Source organism: Myotis yumanensis, unplaced genomic scaffold (genome assembly GCF_028538775.1).
Source record: "Myotis yumanensis isolate MYYU_CA2020_CCGP unplaced genomic scaffold, mMyoYum1.0.hap1 SCAF_2, whole genome shotgun sequence".
NCBI lineage: Eukaryota > Metazoa > Chordata > Mammalia > Chiroptera > Vespertilionidae > Myotis > Myotis yumanensis.
Window position 1 is genome coordinate 136,365,603 of NW_027223753.1, and position 27,213 is coordinate 136,392,815.

A 27,213-nucleotide genomic window follows, 5' to 3' on the forward strand; every position below is an offset into this window, starting at 1 on the left:
ACCAAGTGGAGGCGGTGGCAGGCACAGCGGGGCTAGGATGAGCGGGAGCAGCGCAGCACCCGGCCAGAGCTCAGGCTCCTCCCTAGCTGCCTGCCACTTCACGCACTACTACCCAGATTGCAAGAGGGTGCAGGCCAGGCTGAGGGACCCCACTGGTTCACAAATCTCTGCACTGGGCCTCTAGTAGCCATATTTGTATTTCTTAAATAATAAGACTTGGACCATGGGCTGCAGAATGGATGTTGTGTTAGCAGGCAAGAAAACAATATTAATTTCATTGTACATCTTCATCAGAGCTCTTAGGTCACCAGATATATTGTCAATGAGCAGTAATATTTTAAAAGAAATCTTTTTTTCTGAGCAGTAGGTTTTGATAGTAGACTTAAAATATTCAGTAAACCATGTCGTAAACAGATGTGCTCTCTTCCAGGCTTTGTTGTTCCATTTGTAAAGCACAGTCAGGGAAGATTTAACATGATTCTTAACAACCATAGGATTTATGGCATGGTGTAAGAGCACTGGCTTCAGCTTAAAGTCGCCAGGGCATTAGCCCCTAAGCAGAGAGTCAGTCTGTCCTTTGATGCTGTGAAGACAGGTATTGACTTCTCTAGCTATGAAAGTTGTAGAAGGTTAACTGTTGTTTAGTGTGGCCATCTTCAGTAATAATCTCAGCTAGATTTTCTACATAACTTTCTGCAGCTTCTGCATCAGCACTGCACTTTCGTTGTGATGACAGTTTAAACCTCATGAACTGAACTCTACTAGCTTCAGGCTTTTCTTTTACAGCTTCCTCGCCTCTCTTGGTTTAAGGGAATGTGGTAGCTGGTTTGATCTTTTGTCCAGTCCACTAACCTTCTCCATTTCAGCAATCAGGCTGTATCACTTAATGATTATTCATGTGTTCAATGGAGTGGCACTTTCAGTTTCCTTCAAGAACTTTTCATTTATATTCACAACTTGCGTAACTGGCACAAGAGGCCTAGCTTTCAGCCTGTCTCTACTTTTGACATGCCTTCCTCACTAAACTTACTCATTTCTAGCTTTTGATTTAAAGTGAGAGACATATGACTCTTCCTTTCACTTGAACACTTAAGAAGCCATTGAGGGTTATTGATTGACCTAATTTCAATATTGTTGTGTTAAAAGGAATAGGGAAGCCCAAGGAAAGACAAAGAGAGAGAGAGAGGGAGAGAAGGAGCGAGGGAGAGAGAGAGGTATAGCTGGTCAAGGGAGCAGTAAGAACACACACATTTATTGATTACATTCACTTGTCATGACACCCCAAAACAATACAATAGTAACATCAAAGATCGCGGATCACAAATCACCATGACAAATATAATAATAATGAAAATGTTTGAAATATTGCAAGATTTACCAATGTGTGACACAGAGACACAAAATGAGTAAATGTTGCTGAAAAAATGGCACTGATAAACCTGCTCATCTAAGGGTTGCCACAGACCTTCAATTTATAAAAAGCAGTATCTGTGAAGCCTAATAAAATAAGGTGTGCCTGTAGTGGTACAGAATAACAGCTGAGACGGCACAGTGAAGTTATATTTTAAAATATATTTATAATATCTTTAACATTTAAAAAGCTATCATATACAACAAACAAATTCATTAATAGTAAAATAAACTGATTAATTAAATAAAATAAAAAGAGCCTTAAGAAAAACCCAGAGTAAGCAGAAGGAAGAAAATAATAAAGATCAGAGTGGAAATAAATGACAGACAAAAAAATAATACAAATGATCAATAAAACCAAGAGCTGGTTCTTTGAAAGGATAAACAACATTGATGAACCTCTAGCCAGGCTCACCAAGAGAAACAAAGAGAGAGGACCCAAATAAACAAAATCAGAAATGAAAGAAGTGATGTAACAACCGACCCACAGACATACAAAGGATTGTAAAAAAAAAAAAAAAAAATACTATGAACAACTATACTCCAACAAACTGGACACCCTTGACAAAATGAACATTTTCCTAGAAAAATACAAGCTTCTAAAACTCAATCCGAAAGAATCAAAAAACCTAAATAGCCTGATACTACTGATGAAATTAAAGCAGTAATCAAAAAACTTCCAGCAAACAAAAGCCCTAGGCCAGACGGCTTCACAGGGGAGTTTTATCAAACATTCAAAGAACTAAAACCAATCCTTCTCAGACTATTCCAAATAACTCAAGAGGAAGGCACACTTCCAAGCTCTTTCTATGAAGCCAACATTACCCTAATCCCAAAACCAGATAAAGACACTACAAAGAAAGAGAAGTACAGGCCAATATCCCTGGTGAACATAGATGCTAAAATCCTCAACAACATTCTAGCAAATTGGATCCAGCATTACATTAGAAAGATCATACACCATGACCAAGTGGGATTTATTCCAGGGATGCAAGGCTGGTACAATATCCCCAAATCAATAAACATGATACATCATATAAGCAAATCAAGAGACAAAAGTCACAAAATCATATCAATTGATGCAGAAAAGGCATTTGACAAAATCCAACACTCTTTCCTGATAAAAACTCTCAGCAAAGTGGGAATAGAGGGATCATACCTCAACATAATAAAAGCCTTATATGACAAAACTACAGTGAACATCATACTCAATGGGCAAAAACTAAAATCATTTCCCATAAGAACAGGAACAAGACAGGGATGCCCAATCCTGTTTGACATAGTATTGGAAGTGCTAGCCATAGTGATCAGACAAGAAGAAGAAATAAAAGGCATCCAAATTGGAAAAGAAGAAGTAAAATTGTCATTATTTGCAGATGACATGATATTATACATAAAAAACCCTAAAGACTCCATCAAAAAACTACTATAATTAATAAATGAATTCAGCAATGTAGGAGGATACAAAATTAACACCCAGAAATCTATGTCTTTTTTATACACCAATAATGAACTCACAGAAAGAGAAACTGAAAAAACAATCCCATTTACCACTGCAACAAAAAATTAGGATACCTAGGAATAAATCTAACCAAGGAGGTAAAGGACCTGTACTCAGAAAATTATAGGATGCTGAAAAAAGAGATAGGGGAAGACATAAACAAATGGAAGAATATACCATGTTCATGAATTGGTAGAATCAACATCATTAAAATGTCCAATACTACCCAAAGCAATCTATAGATTCAATGCAATCCCCATTGAAATACCAACAGCATATTTCACAGACCTAGAACAAACTCTCCAAAAATTCATCTGGAAAAAAAAGACCCTGATTAGCTGCAGCAATCTTGAGAAAGAAGAACAAAGTTGGTGGAATCACAATACCAGATATCATGTTATACCACAAAACCACTGTAATCTAACAGCCTGGTACTGGCACAAGAACAGGCATATAGATCAATGGAACAGGACAGATATTCCAGAAATCGACCCAAGCCATTATGCTCAATTACCATTTGATAAAGGAAGCAAGAGCATACAATGGAGTCAAGACAGTCTTTTCAATAAATGGTGTTGAGAAAATTGGACAGATACATGTAAAAAAAAAATGAAACTAGACCACCAACTTACACCACACACAAAAATAAACTCAAAATGGTAATGGACTTAAACGTAAGATGGAAAACCACAAAAATCTTAGAAGAATCCATAGGCAGCAAAATAGCAGACATTTGTCATAGCAATATCTTAACTGATACAGCTCCAAGGGCAATGGAAACGAAGGAGAAAATAAACAAATGCAACTACATCAAAATAAAAACCTTCTTCACAGCAAAAGAAACCATCAACAAAACAACAAGAAAGCCCACTGCATGGGAGAACATGTTTGCCAATGTTAACTCTGATAAGGGTTTAATCTCCAAAATTTATAGAGAACTCATACAACTTAACAAAAGGAAGATAAACAATTCAATCAAAAAATGGGCAAAGGACCAAAAAATGGGAAAGAGGACAAGTCAAGAGACATATGAAAACATGCTCAAAGTCACTAATCATCTGAAAGATGCAAATCAAAACAACAATGAGGTACCATCTCAAACCTGTCAGAATGGCTATCATCAACAAACCAACAAACAAGTGCTGTGAGGATGCGGAGAAAAAGGAACCCTCGTGCACTGCTGGTGGGAAAGCAGACTGGTGCAGCCACTGTGGAGAAAAGTATGGCATTTCCTCAAGAAATTAAAAATGGCACTCCCATTTGACCCAATAATCCCACTTCTAGGAATATTTCCCAAGAAACAGAAACACCAATCAGAAATGATAGATGCACTCCTATGACCATAGCAGCACAATTTACAATAGCTGACATTTGGAAACAGCCTAATTGCCCATCTGCACTGTGGCAGTGGTCACCAACCTTTCGGACCTCACGGACCACCGGTGGTCCGCAAAAAAGAAGGAATTCTTACGATTTGCAACAGCATGGATGGAACTAGAGAGCATTATGCTAAGCGAATAAGCCAGTCGGAGAAAGATAAATATCATATGATCTCATATGTGGAATATAATGAACAACATAAACTGAAGAACAAAAATAGAACCAGAGATATAGAAGCATCAAACAGCCTGTCCAACCTATAAGGAAAAGCAGTGGGGCGGGGGGGGAAGGGGGGGAGTACCGTAAGGGGGAGGAGTGGGTAAGGGGGTAAGAGATCAACCAAAGGACTTGTATGTATGCATATGAGCATAACCAATGGACACAGACAGTAGCGGGGTGAGGGCATATGCTGGCGAGTGGGAGCGGCAGGGGAGACATCAATGGGGGGAAAAGGAGAGTCATGTAATACTTTAAACAATAAAGAATTTAAATTAAAAAAAAGAAAAGCTTTAAGGGGAAAAAATAGGACAATATGTTCATGAATCTAGGGTAGGCAAAGAATTACCTACATTTCTGGATATCCAAAGAAAGAAATAGATCTTATGAGTTAAATGCAAGGTATCAGTATTAAGTTGTTTTTAATTTTTGTTGAATTTATTGGAGTAACATTGGTTAATAAAATTATATAGGTTTTAAGTGTAAAAAAGGGAGGGGGGGTCTGGCTGGTGTGCTCAGTGGTTAAGCATAGACCTATGAGCCAGGAGGTTGCAGTTTGATTCCTTGTCAGGGCACATGCCTGAATTTCAGCTCGATCCCCAATAAGGGGCTTGCAGGAGGCAGCCAATCAAAGTTTCTCTCTCATCATTGATATTTCTATCTCTCTTCCTCTCCCTTTCTCTCTGAAATCATTAAAAAATATTTTTTAAAAATGGTAAAAAAAATATGAAAAATAATCACTAGGGTCAATGTTTTTCATCTCCAGCAGAGGTTACATATTTGAATGTCACTGTATTCATTAAAGCATATCTATCTACAGAGACATAGCCATTTTTCTTACTTATAAACTGACTGTAGTTTGGCTATTTGTACTGTGTTGTATCATTTTTCTTCTTCATTTTCATGGGAATAAACAGTCTCAAGCATTGTTTCTTCAGTTCATTTTTTGCTCCACGTTATTTGGACAAGTTCTGTGTGTATCTTACCTTTCTCTCTTGATCTCATTTTCATGTATTTTTTTCTTAACTCTAGCCCTCTTATTTCAACTGCTCTCAATATTAGCAGTGATGACACATTTATTCTGTGACTGGATGTCCACATTCAATGCCAGAAGCTAAATTCAGCAAAATTGTCAAGTTATTACGGAGCAATACTCCTCACACAATGCAAAATGAAATTCATAGGTGTGTGGGGACATGAGCTATTTGTTTGTTTGTATTTTCTGTAGCCATTTTCAGCTATAAAATAATGTTATGTCTTGTATTCATTGCTCCTGTAAATGTGCCAAACTATTTTGGAATAAGTTATCAGGATCATCTATGGTACTTCAAATGCAGATATACTTATGTCTTTCCATTATATTTATTCAAAAACTCATTTTTATCAGATAGGTATTATTATCTAATGATGCTTGGGAGAGGTTTTTATATTTGTATCAGCTATATCCTAGAGCTGAATATAAAGGCAAACAATGTAGCACATAATAAAAGCAAATAATGCCCAGTCTAAATTGCTCCTGAAAATTGGATCAGATGACTGCCACAAGCAAATTAAGAAACGTTAGCTTCAGATATACTTTTTATCCTGCCCAATCATGAACTAATTAAAATACGTTATAAAGACAAGATAATATATTATCAATTAAATATTTACTTATAAACATCCTACTGCATATTTATGAGTGGTATAATTCATGATTTAAAATTTAAAAACTAATATTTTCCCGTTCTCATGCACCATGTATATAAGACACCATAGAGGCTGGGAAAGAGTAACTTTTCAATTGGTGGCAGCTACCATTAATACTACTATGAGAATTATATATTTTCTCAGCTTATCTTGGCTCTGCCACTTGCCGGTTGTGTGACCTTAAGACTTGAGCAAGTGACTAACTTTTCTGTGCCTCTGTTTACCCATCTGCAAAATAGGAATATTAACAGTACCTACTTCATACAAATGTTATAAACATATAGTAGTTGATTATTTTAAAGTTTATAGAATAATGCCTGACACATTGTAAATGGGAAAGAGTGAGGATTCAAACTCAAATCTCTGGCTCAAAAAGCCATGTTCTAATACATCATGAATTCTACCTTTTTATTAAATCACTTATTACTTCTTCTTATAAGTCCACTGCCATCTCCCATCTATGCGTCCCCTCTGATCACAGAATATCTATTAAAATAAAAATGAAGGGGGAAAGAGTGCCAGATACTCTCTTTTTACCCCTCTTTAAGTTTCTTACACTTCTTTGTAATCATCTCTTTTATCCCAGAACCTCAAAGTGCTTTATAAACTTTGTCAGACACTTAATCCCCTATGGCAAGCAGAAATAAAAGCTATGTATATATCCCTCAGATTCTCAAAAGCGAAAACATTTTTTAAACTATTTTTGTAGAATTTGATCATCGCAGCTTCTGTGAACACAGAAAAGGAAGTGGCTGAGTGCACTGCATCGTAGGGAAGACCCCCAGGCTCACTAACAGCACTCTGTGCTCCTGGAGGCAGAGGGTGTCCCCTCGGGCTCCCACACTATTCGAAAAGGAGTGGTAGCAACACTAAGCACAAGATTACAATCCAGTGCCTGTGGTGGTGGCTGTCTGCGCTATTGCAATGGATTCATAAATCTTATACTGTGTGGGATCCTTATGGGCATTTCTCCAGATATGTATTGTCTGGATAAGTGTGTGTGTTTGTGAGCAATTGTGTGTGTGGAGAAGGGGTGTCGGTGGGTATGTCACTGTGTGTTTTTCCTTTTAGTTTTAAAATAAACTCGAACAACAAGCTGGCTGCCCGGAAAGTCTGACCTCACTGGTGTGCAGATTTTCTTAACTTTTCCAATTGCACTTAATTCCTAGTGTAAAATAAGTGTAATCTTGACCTTCATCCCTGGTTGGTCTTTCTCCTCTATACATACAGTTTTCATAAACACTTTTAGTGACACCTAACAGCAGCTTGTGCCTAATCTTTTAAGCCCCATTTTTATAACAGTATTAACAAGCAATTAGTTATAAAAAGAGACAAAATATTTTGAAACTTTGAGATATCATGTGTCAACCATACAAAATTATTCCTTTATTTTATAGCATTTGTTGAATGTAGATTTGTTTATCATAGCATAAAATTCAGTTATATAAAAATATAATACCAGTGGTTTTAGTTCAAGATGGTATATTTTGTTCTGTTGCAGCTTCTTGCTCCCATCTCAAATCCTTTGACATGAGAGAAAAGATATGCATACATTAATTACATGAGTGAGCAAGGAGTGTCACCCATAAATAACAAATATAAAAAGGGAGAAATTAACAAAAGCAAACAAGATCAGACTGAGTTAAGGGAACCACAGCTCAAGAAAGGATGCTTGGGAGCAAAAAGAATATGTGGAAGCTGGTGCTGCCAACCGAGGTGAAGATGCAGAGGAGGAGCAGGGAGGGCTGGCAGTTGGGAGAAGATGACGATTTAATCTGTGTCATGTTACATTTGGGATGCCTATGGAACATGCAGCAAAAATGTTCAGACAGCAATTCGGAATATAAAACTGGAGCTCAGTGGAAAAATCTTTTCTAAAGTTAAAGATCTGGGAATCAGTAACATAAATGTGGTTATTAAAGCCAAACCATGATATTTACTAGGAAGAAGTAGAAAAAGGAAAGGAGTTGAGCAAGGTTTTTACTCTGTGGCATGTCAACCTGAGGTGGCAACAGGTCAGCATCCCCAAAGGTAACTAAGAATGAGAAGTCAGAGAGGAGCAGGGAGAGAGGGGGACACGGAATCCCACATCTGAGAGAATAGGGCATTTCAGGCTGGAGCAAGTCAGCGATTGTAGCAAATGCAATAGAGAACTTCTGAAAGACAGAAACTGGAAAGCATCCTTGGGTTTAGCACTTACGGGGTCCTCAGTTATCTCAAGAGTGCTTTTAATGGCTGATTTCAGACAGAAGCCACATTGCAGAGGGCAAAATGAGAATGGAAGATACATAGGATGTGGGAGGTGGAGACATTTTAGGGGAAAAGTGGATGAGACAGCAAGACAAGAGGAAATCAGATGCTAATAGACAATAAAAGAAAAATCAATGGTATCTTTTTTAAATATTTTTCAGGGATTTTAGAGAGAGGAAGGGAGGGAGAGAAAGAAACATTGATGTGAAAGAGAAACAGGAGTTGCTGCCTTCCGCATGCACCCCGACTGGGTATCAAGCCCACAACATGGGCATGTGTCCTGACCGGGAATCAAACCAGCAATCTTTCATTGCACAGGACGATGTTCAACCAATTGAGCAACACCAGCCAATGTTGAGTGGTACCTTTTAAGATAGAAAAATATTCAATTTATATACTGAGGGATAGGAATCAAAGAAAATACATTGGTAAGGCAAAATATCCCAGGACATGGGAAGGTACAAAATCAAGGACCCTGGTGGAGGATTGACTTTGAGTAGCAGAAGCCTGCGCACACCTTCTAAGGCTGAAGGGCCTGTGTGTGTGGATCTAGAGAGGTTTATGAGGAATAAGTATTAAGTTGAAGGAAATGATACCTGATGATGTTGCATTTCTACCTGAAGTAGGACAGGACATGTGGGAGTCTGAGGACAAATGTTAATGAATGTTCAGAATAATTGCTGAAGTTAGAAAGAAAAGTAGCTGGTCAGATGATCCAAGGCAGGATCATCAGGAGCAGGTTCTGCTCCAAGACGACAGTTGTTTCCGGGTCCTAAAAGGAAGACTAAAAATCTTTACCAAGGTTTTAATGACATGCAACTTAAGTGGCCAGGAAGGGGCTCTCTGGACTGCTGGCCCAATCATTTTTACTTGTTACGTGCACTCTTCCGGCACTCACGCCAGACCCCACCTTTGGTCATGGAGAAAGTGACATAATTAACTAGTCAAGCTGACATCAGCTGACATCGCCCCTAACCACTCTTCTGCCTGGCTGCCTGATTGCCCCTAACCACTCTGCCTGCCTGCCTGATCGCCCCTAACCACTCTTCTGCCTGCCTGATCACCCCCTAACCGCTCGCCTGCCTGCCCCATCACCCCTAACCACTTTGCCTGCCTGCTTCATCGCCCCTAACCACTCGCCTGCCTGCCTCATCGCCCCTAACCACTCTGCCTGCCTGCCTCATTGCCCCAACTGCTTGCTTGCCTGTCTCATCGCCCCTAACCGATCGCCTGCCTGCCTGATAGTCCCTAACCGCCTCTTCCTCTGTCCTTGCTGCTGCAGCTTCGTCCAGAAGTACCTCCAGAATGACGTCCAGAAGGTCGTTCAGCTGTCCGGTCTAATTAGCATATTATGCTTTTATTATTATAGATTAAATGGCTTATAGACCTAAAATTCCTAGAACAGTGTCTGGCACATATGAAGGTCTAATAATCTATTACTATTATTATTATTATTATTACATATTTCAAAAGGTGTCACTAAGAGTTTTAAATTAGTTTTTCTGTTACTTCCTGGTATGTTTTTTCTAATGGCTAAAAATAATTTTAATTGTCACCATTTAGAAAAATCTAGTTATACCTCACGAATATGAATATTTAAATAATACATATGTGCATATTATCATTTCAAAAGTAATGTGAGTCATTTGAAGAGTTTCCCTGAACAAATGCAAAGCTAATATTAATTTAAAAAATTAAAGGGACCTTTTAAATATTTATGTACTTAAATTATAAATCTAGTAAAGGTGGCATTTTACCTTATGCTAGTTATATATTAATAATGAGAGCTGTATTTTATTAGCACACTTGTCTTGTAAAATGTGTTGTACAGAGTTGTGTATGCTGGCATATAAGAGCAAAATTAATCTACAATTAATTCATTTTCTATTCAACAGTTAAAAAAAAGTGAAGTAGCATTCATCTACCAATACCTATTTTTAAAACATAAAGGTTATGGTTGAATTACATCCCTTTAATTGCATTTTTCAGAAAACTATGTGAAACTTCATGCAGACTATTGTAACTATTTATCACGCTTGTGCCAGCTTAATGCCAAATCCTATTCTTAAAATAATGTGACAGTACACATTTAAATATTTGTAAGTATGATGTGCTTGGAACCCAGCATAGGGTTGGCTGAACTTTTAATTTTTAAATTTACCTCTTTAAACATTTAGTACTGTAAATATGCTGTATCATTGTTGTACCTGGTACCATGAAATTGTATTTAATACTTTTCCTTTTCAATTCTCCTTCTTATACAGGATTTTACATTGATTTTTAATTGGTCTGTAATTTGAAGTTATTATGATACATAGAGAAATCCCATGCATTTTCCTAAACTCCTCTATGGTATTCCAGTATCCCCTTTTAGACCATACTAGGGATTTTGAATTTTTAGAACTAAATATTAGACTCCAAATTTGTGTTTCTCAACCATGTCTGCAAATCAGAATCACCATCCTAAAGACATCTTTCAAAAGACATATGCAGACCCAAGCAGGTTTATTTTGCAAAAACTTCCACAAGTAACTCTGATGCATTCTAATGATGCTTCATCAAGACCATAGCGCTCTGTGACACCCTGCTCCAAATGCCACACAAAAAGTTTATATTTTTGTTTTGCTTTATTTAAGTGCAACGCATAGTAGCTAGTGTAGATTACCTTCATACAAATCTAAACAAAAATAAATAAATCTAATTCAGTAGTAAGCTTTGCAAGCTAAAGCTATATTATATTCAGATTCACTTTAAGCTCTTAAAATGAAACCCAACTTTTATGTTTCAGAAATCCATATCTACTTTTCTTCCTAGATATTTTTAGGTATATTAGAAATGACATTTTTTAGTTTCCTTATCATTGAAATGTCTGATTTTATTGTTGGTGCCCTCTCCCATCTATAAGTGAAAATGTAACTCTGCCAAGTTTAAGTCCAAATCCATGATCACTACAAAAGAAAACGCCTTGAAGGATTTAGTAAATACTCTATAGGTTATTATAACAATATTTTCAACTGGGGAGGCCACAAGAACTAAAACTTCTATAGAAAAAAAAAGATATTGACTCTTACTTGGACCCTGGTTATTTTAAAACAAGAATGATTTGGTCATTCCTTATTTGGTCATTGTAAATAACCTTAGCCATTTCTTTTTCAAATTCAGGAGTATTTTTAAAAGTCATAGCATAGACAACTTTCTGATTTAGAAACAGAAAAACTGAATTTTAACTTTAAAGCTAAGTTATGGAATTAATCCTCTAAGGACTGATTTCTGCAAAGTCACTTATAAATCAATAGTTGAGAACTCAAAATGCATTTTCCCATAAATATTTCTTTAAAGATATTACTTAAGTCCTAGGCAGACCTATAAAAGCCTCTTCAACACAGACTACAGCTAAAGGATGTAGCTTTCAATACAGAAGGGGCCAGGAATTTCCTTGAAAAGAAAAAATAGAAGTGCTTTCCACCCCTCTAGATGACTTCCTTGAGCAAAATTTTTAAAGGCCATTTTTCTGTAGCATTTACTCCTTTCTTCATGTTCTTTGGTGGCACCTCCCTTCCCCTACTCCCACCCCATAGAAGTACCTGTAACCTGGACTCTCCCCCCACCCTAAATCTTAGCTTCCATTCTTTAGTTGGCATAGATCTTAGCTGGACATAAAGTTAGACTAATTAATACTAGTGTGTGATTCATAAATACTTTTTTGCATCTTTTACATGAACTTACAAGCCCAAATATAATTTATTTTACTTTATTCTGTTAGTAATATGTAACACAAAATCTACTCTCTTGACAAATTTTCAAGTGTACAATACAGTACTGTTAAATATAGGTGTGATGTTGTTATAGCAGATCACTAGAGCTTATTCATCTTGCAAAACTGAACCAAAAAAGTGAGGACAAGCAGACAGTGGGTGAGGATATTTTTGCACTAGGGGAACACAGAACTTAGCTCCTCTCTGTTGTTGTAGCTCTTCATACATTCTCATCTTTTGTCCCTTATAAACCAACTAGTGGCCCAGTGCATGACATTTGTGCATGGGGGAGGGGGTGTTCCTCAGCCCGGCCTGCACCCTCTCCAATCTGGGACCCTTCGAAGGATGTCCTACTGCCGGTTTACAGGGATCGGGCCTAAACCGGCAGTCAGACATCCCTCTCGCAATCCAGGACTGCTGGCTCCTAACAGCTCACCTGCCTGCCTGCCTGCCTGATTGCCCCTAACCACTCTGCCTGCCGGCCTGCTCGCCCCCAACTGCCCCCCATGCCAGTGTGCTTGCCCCCAACTGCCTTCCCTGCCAGCCTGCTCACCCCCACCTCCCCTCCCCACTGGCCTGCTTGCCCCCAACTACCCCCCTGCTGGCCTGCTCACTCCAAACTGCGCCCCCCGCTGTCCTGATCACATCCAACTGACCCCCACTGATCGCCTGCTTGCCACCAACTGACCCCCCTGTTGGTCTGCTCACCCTCGACGGCCCTGCCCCCCACCAGCCTGATCACCCACAACTGCCCTCTCCTCTTGGCCTCTATCTGCCTCTACCTCAGCCCCACCACCATGGCTTTGTCCAGAATAACATCTGGAAGGTCTCCTGGAAGGTCTCCCAGTCTAATTAGCATATTACCCTTTTCATATTACCCTTTTATTAGTATAGGTAGAGGACTGGTGCACGGGTGGGGCCGGCTGGTTTGCCCTGAGGGTGTCCCGGATCAGGGTGGGGGTTCCCTTGGGATGTGGGATGGCCTGGGTGAGAGGCCTGTAGTGGTTTGCAGGCCGGCCACGCCCCCATGGGGTGAGGGTCCCTGCTGGGGGGCCATGGCCAACCTGGGTGAGGGGCTGAGGGCTTTTTTCAGGCTGGCCAAGCCCCCCCCACCCAGTGGGGACCCTCACCCCATGAGGGTGTGGCCAGCCTGGGTGAGGGGCTGAGGGCTGTTTACAGGCTGGCCATGCCCCCCTGGCCACCCAAGGTCCCAGCCCCTCCTTTTTTCTTTTTTCTTTTCAGCGCCTCCTTGAGCAGAAGCCAGGGTGGCTGGAAGCAGGTACAGTGGGGCCTTGATTCGTTCCGTGAAGGAGCTCGTAACTCAAATTACTCATATGTCAAATCAAAAAGTGAATGAGTGAGACACGTGATGCTGGGCTGATGTTGTGGCGTTCACTGTGACGTTCGCTATGCCAACTAGCGGTGGGGTATCTGAAGCTGGCTCATAACCCGAATTTTAGCTCACAACTCAAAGCAAAAAATCAGCAGAGAGACGGCTCATATCTCGAAAAACTCGTTAGTCAAGACACTCGTAAGTCAAGGCCCCACTGTATCTGGGATTTATTTATCTTCTATAATTGAAACTTTGTAGCCTTGAGCAGAGGTCACGTCTGGGCCAGGGCAGGCAGGAAGCTTGGCTTCCTCCATCACCAGGGGCAACCCAAGCCTCCTGTTCGCTCCAGCTCCGTGGCTGCCGCCATCTTGGTTGGGTTAATTTGCATATTCGCTCCTGATTGGCTTTGTGGGAGTGGCTTGTGGGCATCGTGAAGGGATGGCTAATTTGCATGTTTCTCTTTTATTATATAGGATTGCATTTCAGACATCTAATTTTCTCAGAAGGGCCTCTAGCAGCACAAAATTAAGGGGATAAGAGGTTTCCAGTGTCCACTGTTCATATACCTTGATCTTTTATAAACTGCTTAGTTACTTTTCCTGCAAAGCCATTTTATAGCTTGAGTCAGCATTTTGGAAGGAATAATTTTACAAGGTTTCAGCTAACCTTTCTATTTTTGTTGTTTTGTTTTGAGAAGCTGATGCCATTTCTTGTAACTCATGCTTAGTAAAACAAAAAAAAAAAGTCTTTTGACATACATATGAACCAAACTTTCATTCTTCATTTTAGAGCATAAATGGTCTTTATCCAACAGTGTCAATAGTGTTCATTGTACCAGATTTGTGAGAATCTCTGAAAGATGATTTATTTATTGTAACTAAGACACTGTACAATGAATTGGATTCTCTGTAAATGTTTAAGTGATGATGTGCAATTTTTATTCATTCTACTCTAGAATAACAGCTTACTATCTCCTAGGTACAGTACTGTTTATCACTCATTTTCAGGACGCTGAATCACTATAATTGTTTACTGTGTACAAAGGAGTGGTGCACATATTTCAACAAGAAAGTTTGAAGGCTGTAATTTAAATTGTCCACAGACCTTTCATGCTTTGCAAAGCTGTTCTGTTGGTGTTGAGCTCAACATTACCGTGATTCTCCAGTGAAGAATTGGAAAGAAATATAACAGAAATCTTTATGACATACTTAGCCCCCTTTTCTCACTCTACAGCAAAAACATATGAATTTGGTGGTCAAAATTAGAATCAAACCAGAGTCCCACTCAGAAGTGAAAATGATTGCAAGTGTAATAACTGCTTCTCATTTACTCATGATTTTTTAAAGAATCTCTTATCTTGCCATGAAAAATACTTCAAGAATATCTTACTACTGAGTAAAAGTTTTAAGTACTTCACTTCATTAAGAGAAAAATATGTTTAGTTCAGATCAATCCGGTGAATATCTGTTGAATATCTACTGTGTGCCAAGCATGATGCCAGGCCCTGAGACTTCAAAGATGAACAAGACAAGGTATGCCCTTTATGTTCAAGACAGTGTGGGAGACAGGATGGTTTTAGCTAATGTTGGTGTAGACAGGAGAAACTTGGTCCATCTTTATTTCTCCACTTTCCTGATCTGTCTCCCCCTCCATCCAATCTACTGCAAGTCTTGCTGGCTATACCTCTAAAATAGATCTCAATCCTGATTTAAGCCACCAGTTTCTCTCCCCTGAGTTACTCTAATAGCTTCCAAATGTATCTCTCTGATTCTATTTTCCATACACAAGTCAGAATATATATATCGCTCCCAAACTAAAGTTTTTCTCTAACACCTCATTACTTTTAGAGCAGATTTCAAACTCTTCACCTTAGCTTACAAGACTCTACCTGATTTTTCCTCTGCCTGTCTCTTCTCTCCTCTCCTCTCCTCTCTTTGCTCTTGCTCTCACTCTATTTCTCTCTTTCTCTCAACGAGCTCCAGCCTCTTTGGCTTTCATTTCTTCAGTATCCACTCATTCCTGACTCAAGTCATTTGTATGTGCTGGAAACTGGTCACAGGCTTCAACATGTCATTCTCTTTCATACACATTTTATTTATTTTCTCAATATTTTTAAGCATCTCATTTAATTTTTACCTATTTATTGTCTGTCTCTCTGCCTCTGGTTAAATGTAAGTACAAATGGAGCAGGCACCTTTTTCTTTTGCTTCCCTCTTTGAGCCCAGTAATTAGAGCAATAACTGGCCGTCGTAGCTGCCCAAAGAGCACTGTTTGAAAAGAAGGACTTAGGGATTCAGCAAGGACCTCCTAGAAGAGATGATACTTTTCATGGAAAACTCGGGTGACAGAAGACTAGAATAGTATTCCTGGAAGAGGGAACTATATAAGCAAAGCACATTAGATATGAAATAACATGCTGTAGGGGTGAAATAAACACACAAAAATATTGAATCAGAAAAAAGTTATAGAACTAGAGACAGGAGCAAGGGTCATAACTTTGTATTGAATACTGTACTCTATTCTGGTATTAAAGGGTCTTAAGCAAATGAGTGACAGGGTGATATTTGTGTTTAAATAGATTTGTTAAGTAGATTTATTATATTGAAAAGCATATATATATTTAATGTTGTTAGGTAGTAATGTGATGACAACAGGACGGCATAGCACTCAAATCCTACATCTGCCCTAAGTACTTGAGGCCAACCTAAGATGAATAGACGCTGAGAGTTTGAAAGTGTCTGTGGGGAACAACTTAGAAGGCAGGGCCTTGGAAACCATCGTCAGGAGCTTGCATTACTGTGGAGACAGTGTGACATGCTCAGATCGGTGGTATTGTGCTCTAGGGTCTTAGGGTCTGGGAGAGCTCTGCAGGTTTCAAAGGAGCAGATACTGTTATGTGTAGCTTTCAGAAAACACCTTCCAATCAGGCTCACCCTCTCTGTCACTTTAAGATCAAGCTCCAGGTTTCTCGGCAGTCAGGTTGAGAAAGCAAAGGAAAAGAAGAATAAAGACAAACTGAATTCTAGCTGCTAAGCTCTGAGATGCAGTGTGTAAATATGCCACATTCGCTCTCTTTCATTTGGATCTGCCTTCCTGGGAAAATAACCATATGTCATTAAAATATTCATAGTTTCTTTTTGATTAATCTCTAGTAGGAAGCCCAAAGATATTAAATCTCAGTGCTCTCACATTTTTCTCCTCCCCTCATAAACAATTCAATTCAATTTGAATTAATATTTATCAAGTGCTGACACAAGGCATGCCAGCATAGTGGATGCTGTGATAGAACTGCTATTTCAAAGGGAGAAAACGAATATCCAACCTTAAGAAAAGAAAACAGTCTTTTTTATACAAGACAATAGGAATAACATCGCAATAGCCGCCAGTGCTCTATAAGATGGTATCAAAAGCTATTTAATTCAGTCACCATTTATTAACCCTCCACCATGTTCAAGAAAACCAGCATGTCCTAAACCACACTTGAGGAGGCTATGTTGACAAGGACTAGTGAAAAGAATATAGATTTTGTTTGAAGGAGAGAATTCCTTCATTTGTAGAGAAATAGATATGTGCCATACCTCAAGTATGAATAAATAGGGTTGCTCCTCTCAGCCAGACAGATAAATAAATCCTCACTTGTTGGTTTATTTGGCGTTCTCTTTGTTTTTTACTTAGTAGTCTCAGAGCCCTTTTCTTTCTTGCTTTATTATGCCAAATTATGCTTCCCAAACTAGCCTAGACTGGGTCATTACAGCAAAGTTTGGGCCAACTCTTTTTCAGACAACTCCAATTAATAAGAATAGAGGCTCTGGATTTAGATTGCCTAGATTCAAATCCTGACTTTACCATTTAGGAGGTTATTAAATCTTTTTGTCAATCTGAAACAGGGAAAACGACCTGCAGGTCCAACAGTCTGCTGCTTTGAAAGTCAAACTCCTGAGACAGGTTCTGGCTGACAAGGAAAGGGATTTTATTCAGGAGCCGACACCCTGAAGAGACAGCTGGCTCATGCCTTCAAAGCTATCTCAGCATCTCAGGTGTCCTGGCTGCATTATATAGGGGAACTGGGGAAGAGGGGAACTGAGGAATTTCTGGCCAAGTGCAGTTTCTCAGCTCCGCTCTCGGATAGTTTCAATGTTAGTTCCTGTATGTGTAGTTTCACTGCTCCGTCTGAAGTTTTACGGCTGATGTCCCAAAACAGGGCATGTAGGCAGCAGTTCTTCTGGCTCTGATATGAAATGTTGACACTTGCCCAATTCTTGGGGTCAGGGTCACACCTTGGCCAGGCAGGAAATGCAACTGCTGATGTCTACAAAATACTCATAAGGAAACTTTTAATACATGAAATTTCTATGAGTTTATTAGTACAACCTATTCTATAATTACTTCCTGAATAGTATATTATCTTTTTCTATCACTGTTACACTTCATTTTGACTATCTATAAGATGAAGATAATAACTATACTTATAGCCCAGAGTTGTTGCAAGGAATAAATAATACCTGTAAACAACTCATAAATGTGACTGGTTTATAGTGTTTAAAGAATGTTAGCTATTTTTTCCCTAGAATAATGTGGCAACAATTGAGGTATGAGTTTCCAAAAAAAATATATAGGACTATTTTTGGAGTTTCTTTTTTATCAAGGCTGAATTTTATAGACACGAGATAGATAGATAGATAGATAGATAAATTTTCTATATCTGTCTGTAGACAGATTGTATTCCCTGGGAAACAAATTATTTAAAGATTCTCATGAAGGAACTTTTTTGGGGACAACTCTCAGGATCAACTCCCATATTTCTATAGCTTCTGCAATTCTGGAAGCTGGTAGTTCTTACCTCAGTCCCTCTCTAGGAAATGCCCTTGACTAGAGAAAGCTATCTTACCCAAGGCCATGACACTTTTACAGAGGCAGCCTACATCCAATGATTGATTGATGTGGAGTATAAGGACCCAGTCCCCTTCCTCAACCTGGACCAACTCTGCAGAGTTATCCCAGATCCAGAACATTCCATGGGCTATACGAAGGCTGCTGTTGTTAATGCGCTGCAGTTTAACTTTTCCTGCTGCCCAATCTTATTTTCTTCTGTCCCTCACAGATGTTGATGCTGAGAGTGTGTCACCAAGAACCAACATTTAACAAACATAATGGTTTTTATTACTTCACTAAGTACCTTCTTATACAATACTATCCTTTTTTGTTTGTTCGTTCATGTGGCAGAGAAGAGTGTGGAAATAATAGTACAGTTTGGTTTGTGCTCCTGCCTTGATTTGTGTTAAGGCTTCTGCAATTTTACCTAACAGAGTTTTATACCATTAGTGCAAATGTCAACATAGTGAAAAAGGCAAGTGCATGTCTTAGTGCTATTATAAAAATGGTTTTGCCCTCATGAACCTTGGAAAAGATTGTGACCAAATGAATTAGAAATAAACATACTACATTGTATAGTCCCATGAAAGAACATAGAGAAAGTGGTTTATATTATTTTCAAACACTAAAAGCTCATTTTATAATGATGCCACTTATTGTTATGAGAACCATGATTGCTGTGTTGGTAATAAGAAAGCAATTAATTCAAGTATTTTCAAGTATTGGTAATAAGAATAGTTAAAATAATTTTTAAATAACTTACCTGAAATAGAAGAGGAGGGAATACTCTCACAATTATTTTACAAAGCCAGATAACAAAGTTAGACAAGGATACTACAAGAAAAGAAAACTGCATGCCAATATCCCTGATGAATATACTGGTAGATGCAAAGACCCTCAACAAAATATTAGCAAACCAAATTCAACAGTACATTAAAAGTATCATACTACATGACCAAGTGGAAGTTATTCCAGGGATGCAAGGGTGGTTCATCATCCACAAATCAATTAATGTGATACATCACATTAACAAAAGGAAGGATAATAATCATATGATCATCTACATAGATACAGAAAAAGCATTTGACAAAATTCAATATCCATTTATGATTTTTTTAACTCTCAATAATGCGGGTATGGAGGGAATGTATTTAATATAATAAAGCCCATATATGACAAGCCCAAAGCTAACATTATACCCAACTGTGACAAGCTGAAAACTTTTCCTCTAAGATTAGAAATAAGGCAAAGATACCCATTCTCATCCCTTTTGTTCAACATAGCATTGGAAGACATACCCAGAGCAAATAGACAAGAAAAAGAATTAAAAGGCATCCTAATTGGAAAGGAAGCAGTAAAACTGTCTCTATTTGTAGATAATATGACATTATATATAGAAAACCCTAAAGACTTCACACACCAAAAAAAGACTTTTAGTTATAAATAAAGCTGCAGGATAAAAATCAATGTACAAAAATCAATTGCATTTTTATACACTAACAACAAACTATCAGAAATGAAATACTTAGGTATAAATCTGACAATATATGTACAAGATGTATATGAGGAAAACTATAAGGCTGATAAGTAAAATCAAAGAATTAAATAAATTGAGAGATGTTCCATGCTTATGGACAGGGAGACTCGGTTATTAAAATGTCAGTTCTTACTAAATTATCTATAATTTAAGTGCAATCCCAATCAAAATCTCAGTAAGTTGTTTTGTGGGTACCAACAAGCTGATTCTAAAGTTTATAGAAGCAGCCCTGACTGGTTTGGCTCCGTGGATAGAGCGTCAGCCTACAGACTGAAGGGTTCTGGGTTCGATTCTGGTCAAGGGCATGTACGTTGGTTGCGGGCACATCCCCAGTAGAGGGTGTGCAGGAGGCAGCTGGTCGATGTTTCTCTCTCATGGATGTTTCTAACTCTCTATCCTTCTCCTTTCCTCTCTGTAAAAAGTCAATAAAATATATTTTTAAAAATAAAATAAAAATAAAATTTATAGAAGCAAAGACCCAGAATGGCTAACACAGTATTGAAGAAAAACAAAGTTGAAGGACTGACACTACCTGACTTCAAGATTTATTATAAAGCTACAGTAATTAAGAAAGTATGGTGCAGGTGAAAGAACAGACAAATAGATCAATGGAAGAGAATAGAGAGCCTATAATAAATATAATCAACTGGTTTTTGAAAAAGGAACAAAGGCAATACCATGGAGCGAAAATTTGTCTTTTTAACAAATGGTGCTGGAACAATTAGACATCCACATACAAAAAAAAGGAATCTAGACACAGAACTTTACACTCTTCACAAAAATAAATTCAAACTGGATCACAGACCTAAACGTAAAAGGCAAAATCATAAAACTTCTAGAAGGTAACATAAAAGAAAACCAAATGATATTGGATATGGCAATGACTTTTTAGATAAAACACCAAAGGCACAATCCAAGAAAGACCAAATTAATAAGCTGGACTTTATTAAAATTTAAAACTTCTGGTCTGCAAAAGGCAATGTCAAGAAAATGAGGAGACAAAACACAGACTGGGAGAAAATATTTGCAAAACAAAAGCACCTGATAAAAGATAGTTATCCAAAATATACAAAGAACATTTAAAACTCAAGAAAACAACCTGATTAAAAACAACCCAAAGACCTTAACAGACACCTCACAAAATAAGATATGAAGATGGCCCATAAGTGCGTAAAAAGATCCCCACATCATATATCATCAGGAAATGCAAATTAAAATGACACATCCTATGCACCTACTAGAATGGTCAAAATCAGTAACTTTGATCCAAATGCTGATGAGGATGTGGAGCAACAGAAACTCTCCATTGCTGGTGGGAATGCAAAATGGAAGATGGTTTGGCAGTTTCTTAACAAAACTACACATTCTCTTACCAAACAACCCAGCGATTGCCATCTTTGGCATTTACTCAAAGAAGTTGAAAACCTAAGTGCACATGAAAGCCTGCAGCCATAAACTGCTATAAACATTCTCTAACCACAGATGTTTGTAGAAGCTTTAGTTGTAATTACCAAAACTTGGAAGCAACCAAGATGTCCTTCAGTAGGTAAATGGGTAAATGAACTGTGGTACATTCAGACAATAGGATATCATTCAGATTCAGCACTAAAAAGAATTGAGCAATCAAGCTATGAGGAGACATGGGAAAAACTTAAATGCATATTACTAAGTGAAAGAAGCCAATCCGAAAAGGCTACATACTGTATAATTCTAGAAAAGGCAAAACCATCAAAACAGTAAAAACAGCAGTGGTTGCCAGGGTTGGGAGTGGGGGTGATGAATAGGTGGAACACAACAGATTTTTAGGGCAGTGAAAATTCTCTGATGCTATAATGGTGGGTACAGGTGATTACACATTTGTCCAAACCCACAGAATGTTCAACCCTAACAACGAAGCCTAATGTAAACTTTGGGTGATTATAATGTGTAAGCATATGTGCATCAATTGTAACAAATGTACCATTCTGGTTTGAGATGTTGACAATGGGGGAGGATTTACATGTCTGTGAGTAGAACATATATGAAAAATCTCTTACTCTTAATTTTGCTGTGAGTCTAAAATTGCTCTAAAAATAGTTGTACTTAAAAAAAGAAATAACTTTGTGCTTTGTTATTCAGAATAAATAGGAAATGAAATTTCAACCTGGTGTTAAATAATTATTTCTCCTTATGATATAAGGATTTATGATTTTTTCAGGAAAGTGAAAGAATTTTCTGGCTCATTAAAATTACAAAAACTACATGTAATTATAAAAACAATGAGGTTTCATTAAATAACTAGAGGCCTGGTGCTCGGATTCATGCACCGGTGGGGTCCCTTGGCCTGGCCTGTGCCCTCTTACAATCCAGAATCCCTCTGCAGATGTCAGAGAACCAGTTTCAGCCCAATCCCCGCAGGCCAGGCCAAGGAACCCCACTGGTGTATGAATCCAGGCACTGGACCTCTAGTATGCATATAAGATCTTTGGTTAATCTCTTCCCGCCCTTCCCTCTGAGATTCATCAGTCTGTTCCATGTTTCCATGCCTGTGCGTTGAGCATCTGCCCCCTGGTGGTCAGTGCGTGGCATAGCTACCAGTCAAAGGATCAGACGGTCACTTAGGCTTTTATATGTGTAGATAATTATTATTAAAATAAATCAGAAGCTGCTCTGTGTTTATATGTGATTCTCACTACAGCTCTGACTTATTCTATTCTCATCGTACAGATAAGGAAACTGAGGCATCCCTTAGTTTTCAGATGGTCCATTAATGTTACCTACTATGTAGAAATTCTACATTGACAAGAACTGTGACACCAGGAAACTTCATTTTCTAATAGGTAAAAGAACAACCTCTTGAAATTTAGTGTAATCCTTTCTTGGCCAAAAGAACTTATGCTTTCAATTCTACTCAAAGGCTTTGAGATTCCTAATAGAAGAGAGGTAGGAAGAGCACATGATAAAAGAGACAGATTTCATCTAATAGTACACTGTCTAAGAAGATGGATTGGGAACATAAAGAGCTAATAACACTGAACATTTTCTTTGCTAGGTTATCTTTTATACATTAATTATACAGAAGAGGCTGCTTAAATGGGGACTCTCGCCGTAGAATGTTTCTTTTAAGAGAGGGCTCTTTTCCTTACTCTGCACTTGAGTTGGGTGATGGTATCAGAGAGCTATCAGGGAGATAAGTTGATATAGTAAGAAAAAGTTTATTTCATTTGTAGTATAAGCTTATTCATTTAACTGACCAATGAATCATCATTGTATAGGAGACTGTGGTCTGCTCAAATCATCCCTATGTCTAAGCTACTCTATAGTTTTAAAACAGATATCCATGAAAACTGCTTAACTTTGCAAAATTTAAGATATTCTTATTTATGCTTCTACCATATTGTATAAGGTAATAATGCCCTATAATCTCTTACTAGATATTCATTTTTAATATCATTCAGAATAAATGACACCTGATATGTAAAACCAACTTGAGAATTTTTCATGTTTCTCACTAAAGACAACAATCTTCACTAAAGACAACAATCTCCAAATAACTACATAAGACAATATGCATTATTTTTCAAACTTAAAATGTTATTTTCATTTTCTCTAATTTCTAGGGTACTATTTGTATCTGGTCTTATTGGTGTACAAATCTTGCACGGATGACAAGAGGATGTTTTTTCCCTTAAAAAATTCTGTATTATTTTTAAATCAAGGTGAGAGGAATAAATAATAAAGGGATTGACTACTACATCCCAGTTGCTGTGCCTGGCTTATTACCCATATTTCATTTAATCTTTCCATCTGGGAGCTAAAATAGACCTGTTTTCAGTCAATTCCCAACTTCTTGCTCTATATAATGAAAGAATGGGGGAAATGTAGCTATTTTCTGTGTGTGTGTGTGTGTGTGTGTGTGGTTTTTTTCTTTCTCCTACAGCTTTCCTAAACTTGTTTGTTTATGCAATCAATTTTTCTTTTTCCTCAGTCATCTTTTTTACCATACTTCCATTTATCACACAACTTTCATCCCACCCTAGGTGTTGCTGCCTCCTGCCCACCTGTATGGCCGGTTCAGAACCCACAGCTGTGGAAAGTGAACTCTATTTTCTTGCTTGTCATTGCTATTACCTTATTTGACTTTATTTCCCTCTTAAATTTTTTGAAATTATTTTTTCTGGAAGTTGATTTGGTTGGTTCCCTTCTATCCTTTATCTTTTATCTTTCATCACTTCCACCTAGATTTTTCTTTCCTTTACATGTCAAACAAATACTTACATTTTGTTATAAACATAGTCAATGGTCAGCAAACTTGATGCTCACATTCATTGGATCCAGTGAAATAAGTTCAAAGACCATGGCGACCCCGAGCCCCGAGGGTGGCTGCGGAGATGGCCTGTTGGACACTCAGGCGCTGGGGGGGGGGGGGGGGGGGGCAGCAGGCGGGGGAGCCCCCTGGTGCCTGGACTTCACCGAAGGGGGCGAAGCGCCTGTTGACTCTCCAGGTCAGACTGCATTCTGCACAGCTGTCCTGGACTTGGGGGAGCGGGGAAAGGGGGGGGGGGGGGCTGACCCCAGAGACGCTGGTTGAGGCTAAGCAGGAGCCCGTGGAGGCTCCCCAGGACCTGTCTGGCCGTGGCTGAGACGGTGCCCAGGCGGCCTGGCCCAGGCAGCCCAGAGCGAGCCCCGGCCCAGCCTGGAATTGCGCTGGAGCAGAGCTCCCTGCCCGGCATGGCCCACTGAGCGGGATGGCAGAGCTGGAGCTGGAGCTGGAGAAGGAGCCAGGAGGGGGCAGCGCGGCCCTCGCCAGAGAGCGGGTGGATGCCCGCGGCCACGTGCTCAGGGAGGTGCTGGCCCGCCCCTTCCTGGACCCGCTCAAAGCCTGCGCCTCCCGCGGGCGCTGAGCCCCAACAAGTTGGCTGCGGAAGGAGGAGGAGCGCATGTTCGCCCTGAGTCCTCCCTGGAGCACGTGGCCGCCGTGGAGCTGGACTTCCGGTTGCGCCGGCCGAGGAGCAGCCGCAGGACGTGGAGCTGGACTTCCGGATGCGCCGGCCGAAGAGAAGCCCGGGAGCTGGTGAGGCCGCGGTGGTGCGAGTCCCAGTGAGCCCCTGCCCTGCCGACACCGGTGCGGGGAGCGGGGAGCTGGAGCGGGTGAGGAAGAGGCACAAGGGCCTGAGGAGGAACCAGATCCCCTCGTGGGGACGGGAAAGCGAGCCGGAGGAACCAGCCTTGGGACGAGCATGCAGCCCCGTGGGACGTCATGAGCCGGCCGAGGAGGAGGAAGAAGGGGCAGCGAGCAGGAGCAGGCGGCCAGCGGCTGGACCAGGCCCTCTTCCTCGCCGGGCAGGACCCACTGAGGTCCCTCCGGTTCTCGGACAGCTGTGGGGGGGTCCAGGCCGAGGGGGGCTGCGCGGGTACTTGACGCCCACGGCAGCCGGCAGCCGCGGGCCAAGGGCAGGAGGGCGCTGGCCGAGGCCGAGGCCTGCCTCTCAAAGGCCCCGGAGAAGGAAGCACAAACGGCCGCCTAAGCGGGGAAGACGAGGTGGGCATCGCAGCCAGGGCACAGGCCGGCGCCCGCTCCCTCCTGTGTGCTGCTCCCGGAGGTCGAGGCCCGCTGCTCGGAGGACTGGTTTGACCAAGATTACTATGGGGGTACGTCCTCTCTTCCCGAATCCAGCACGGAAAGAGAACCGGCTCTTGGAGTAGAGGCGCTTGGGGTTGAGAAATGAAATAATGAGACGAGACACAGAAATAGAAGAGGCTGGGACCGGTGGGCTTCTGCCCTCGGATGGAGGGACAGACGGGGGGCCCAGCACCAGAACCACGTGTTTAATTTATACCCAGATACCAGGAAGTTACGTCAGTTCTGGGCGCTGGCTGGTGGGCGTGGCGAGCAGGCGTGGCTCCACCTCAGGGCCCCTCCCACAGGGCGGGGCCGGTCAGAGGGCGGAGAGTCCTATTGTTCCTGGTGCGCGGCTGGATCTGCATCTCAAAAACCCACTCCCGGCACCTGGGCTTTGAAGAGTGGAACTGAGGCATTCTCACCTCTTGGTTAGATGTGCCCCCAAGACAAGGCTGTGCCTGCATCTTGGGTTCAGTCAACATGAACTTAAAAGGAAGCCCATGGCGCCTTCCCTGGCAGGGTGCCCTCCACAGGTTACTGGCTCCAAGCACACCCCCTCCCATGTTTTATAGAGAGTGAATGAGAAGGAGGAGTGTGGGCGAGCGAGCTTGGTGCAGCGATGGCGCCGCTGGGGCCGGCTGGTTCGGGTCTTGGCGCGTAGCCTGCCGGGCAGCCTCTGTCGGCTTCATTTGTGCCTGCATGGCTGTGACAGTACCACGCTAGCTCTTTGTGAGCTTTTACACCAACTGATTTTAGTCTTCACCTTCCTCCACTCCCCCTCCGCCACCCCACTCTGGCCTCCCTGCCCCCTGGGCCGCAGGCTGGGTGGGGCTTGGCAGGGGTCTCCGGGGACGTTTTGCAAATGGAACTCTGTCGTGTGGGCCTGTGGCTTGATGTTTGTGCTTGGATTTTGGTAATACCAAGCGTTATTCAATATATCGAGTTCTTTTTTAACTAAAAAATAATAATAAGTAAAAAATAAGTGCAAAGATTTTATTTAATACCCCCCCCCACACACACACACACACACACACACTATATTAACTCAATGTCAACAATTTGATTCTCTTTCAGAAACATGATGGCCACTTCACAGTCATCCAGCTGGTGGGTATGCTTCGAGGCATTGCATCAGGAATGAAGTATCTCTCTGATATGGGTTATGTTCATCGGGACCTCGCCGCTAGGAATATATTGGTCAACAGCAACTTAGTGTGCAAAGTCTCTGATTTTGGCCTCTCCCGGGTGCTGGAAGATGATCCAGAAGCTGCCTATACAACAACGGTAAGTGTACATGTGCTTTTCTAACATAGTTCGTTTGCTTTTATTGTTTTTAGTGTCAGTAGAGTCATTCTGCTTTTGTTTTTCTCTCTAATTTTCTGCTCCTGTCTGTCATTTTCCCAATTTAACCTCATTATTTAGTTGAAACATCTTTTCTTTACCTGATTTAAAGCAAAACCTTCTTATATGTCACTTTTATTTCTTCCATTGTTCTGGGACTTTATTTTAACATATTCCTGAGGTCCGTGCCTTCACACAAATCTGCCTTTGCCTGAGATATTTTTGATGCTTCATAAATTATCTCCTTTCAGTGGAGTTCTGTGCGTTGAAGAATGGTGCAACCAATTAGGTCAGTGATAGTGACGAGGCAATGGTTATGAAATGACT

At 40.3% G+C, this 27,213-nt stretch overlaps 1 protein-coding gene across 4 annotated transcripts in view; it reads left to right on the forward strand.

The window, feature by feature from the left end:
* The window catches only part of EPHA6 (EPH receptor A6), a 945,921-nt gene that overhangs the window by 780,794 nt on the left and 137,914 nt on the right, over positions 1–27,213 (forward strand). For all 4 annotated transcript variants that reach the window (XM_070406043.1, XM_070406044.1, XM_070406045.1 and 1 more), the window contains one exon: positions 26,620–26,829. In XM_070406043.1, coding sequence (XP_070262144.1) covers positions 26,620–26,829 — 210 coding nt within the window. The remainder of the gene's footprint in view (positions 1–26,619; positions 26,830–27,213) is intronic.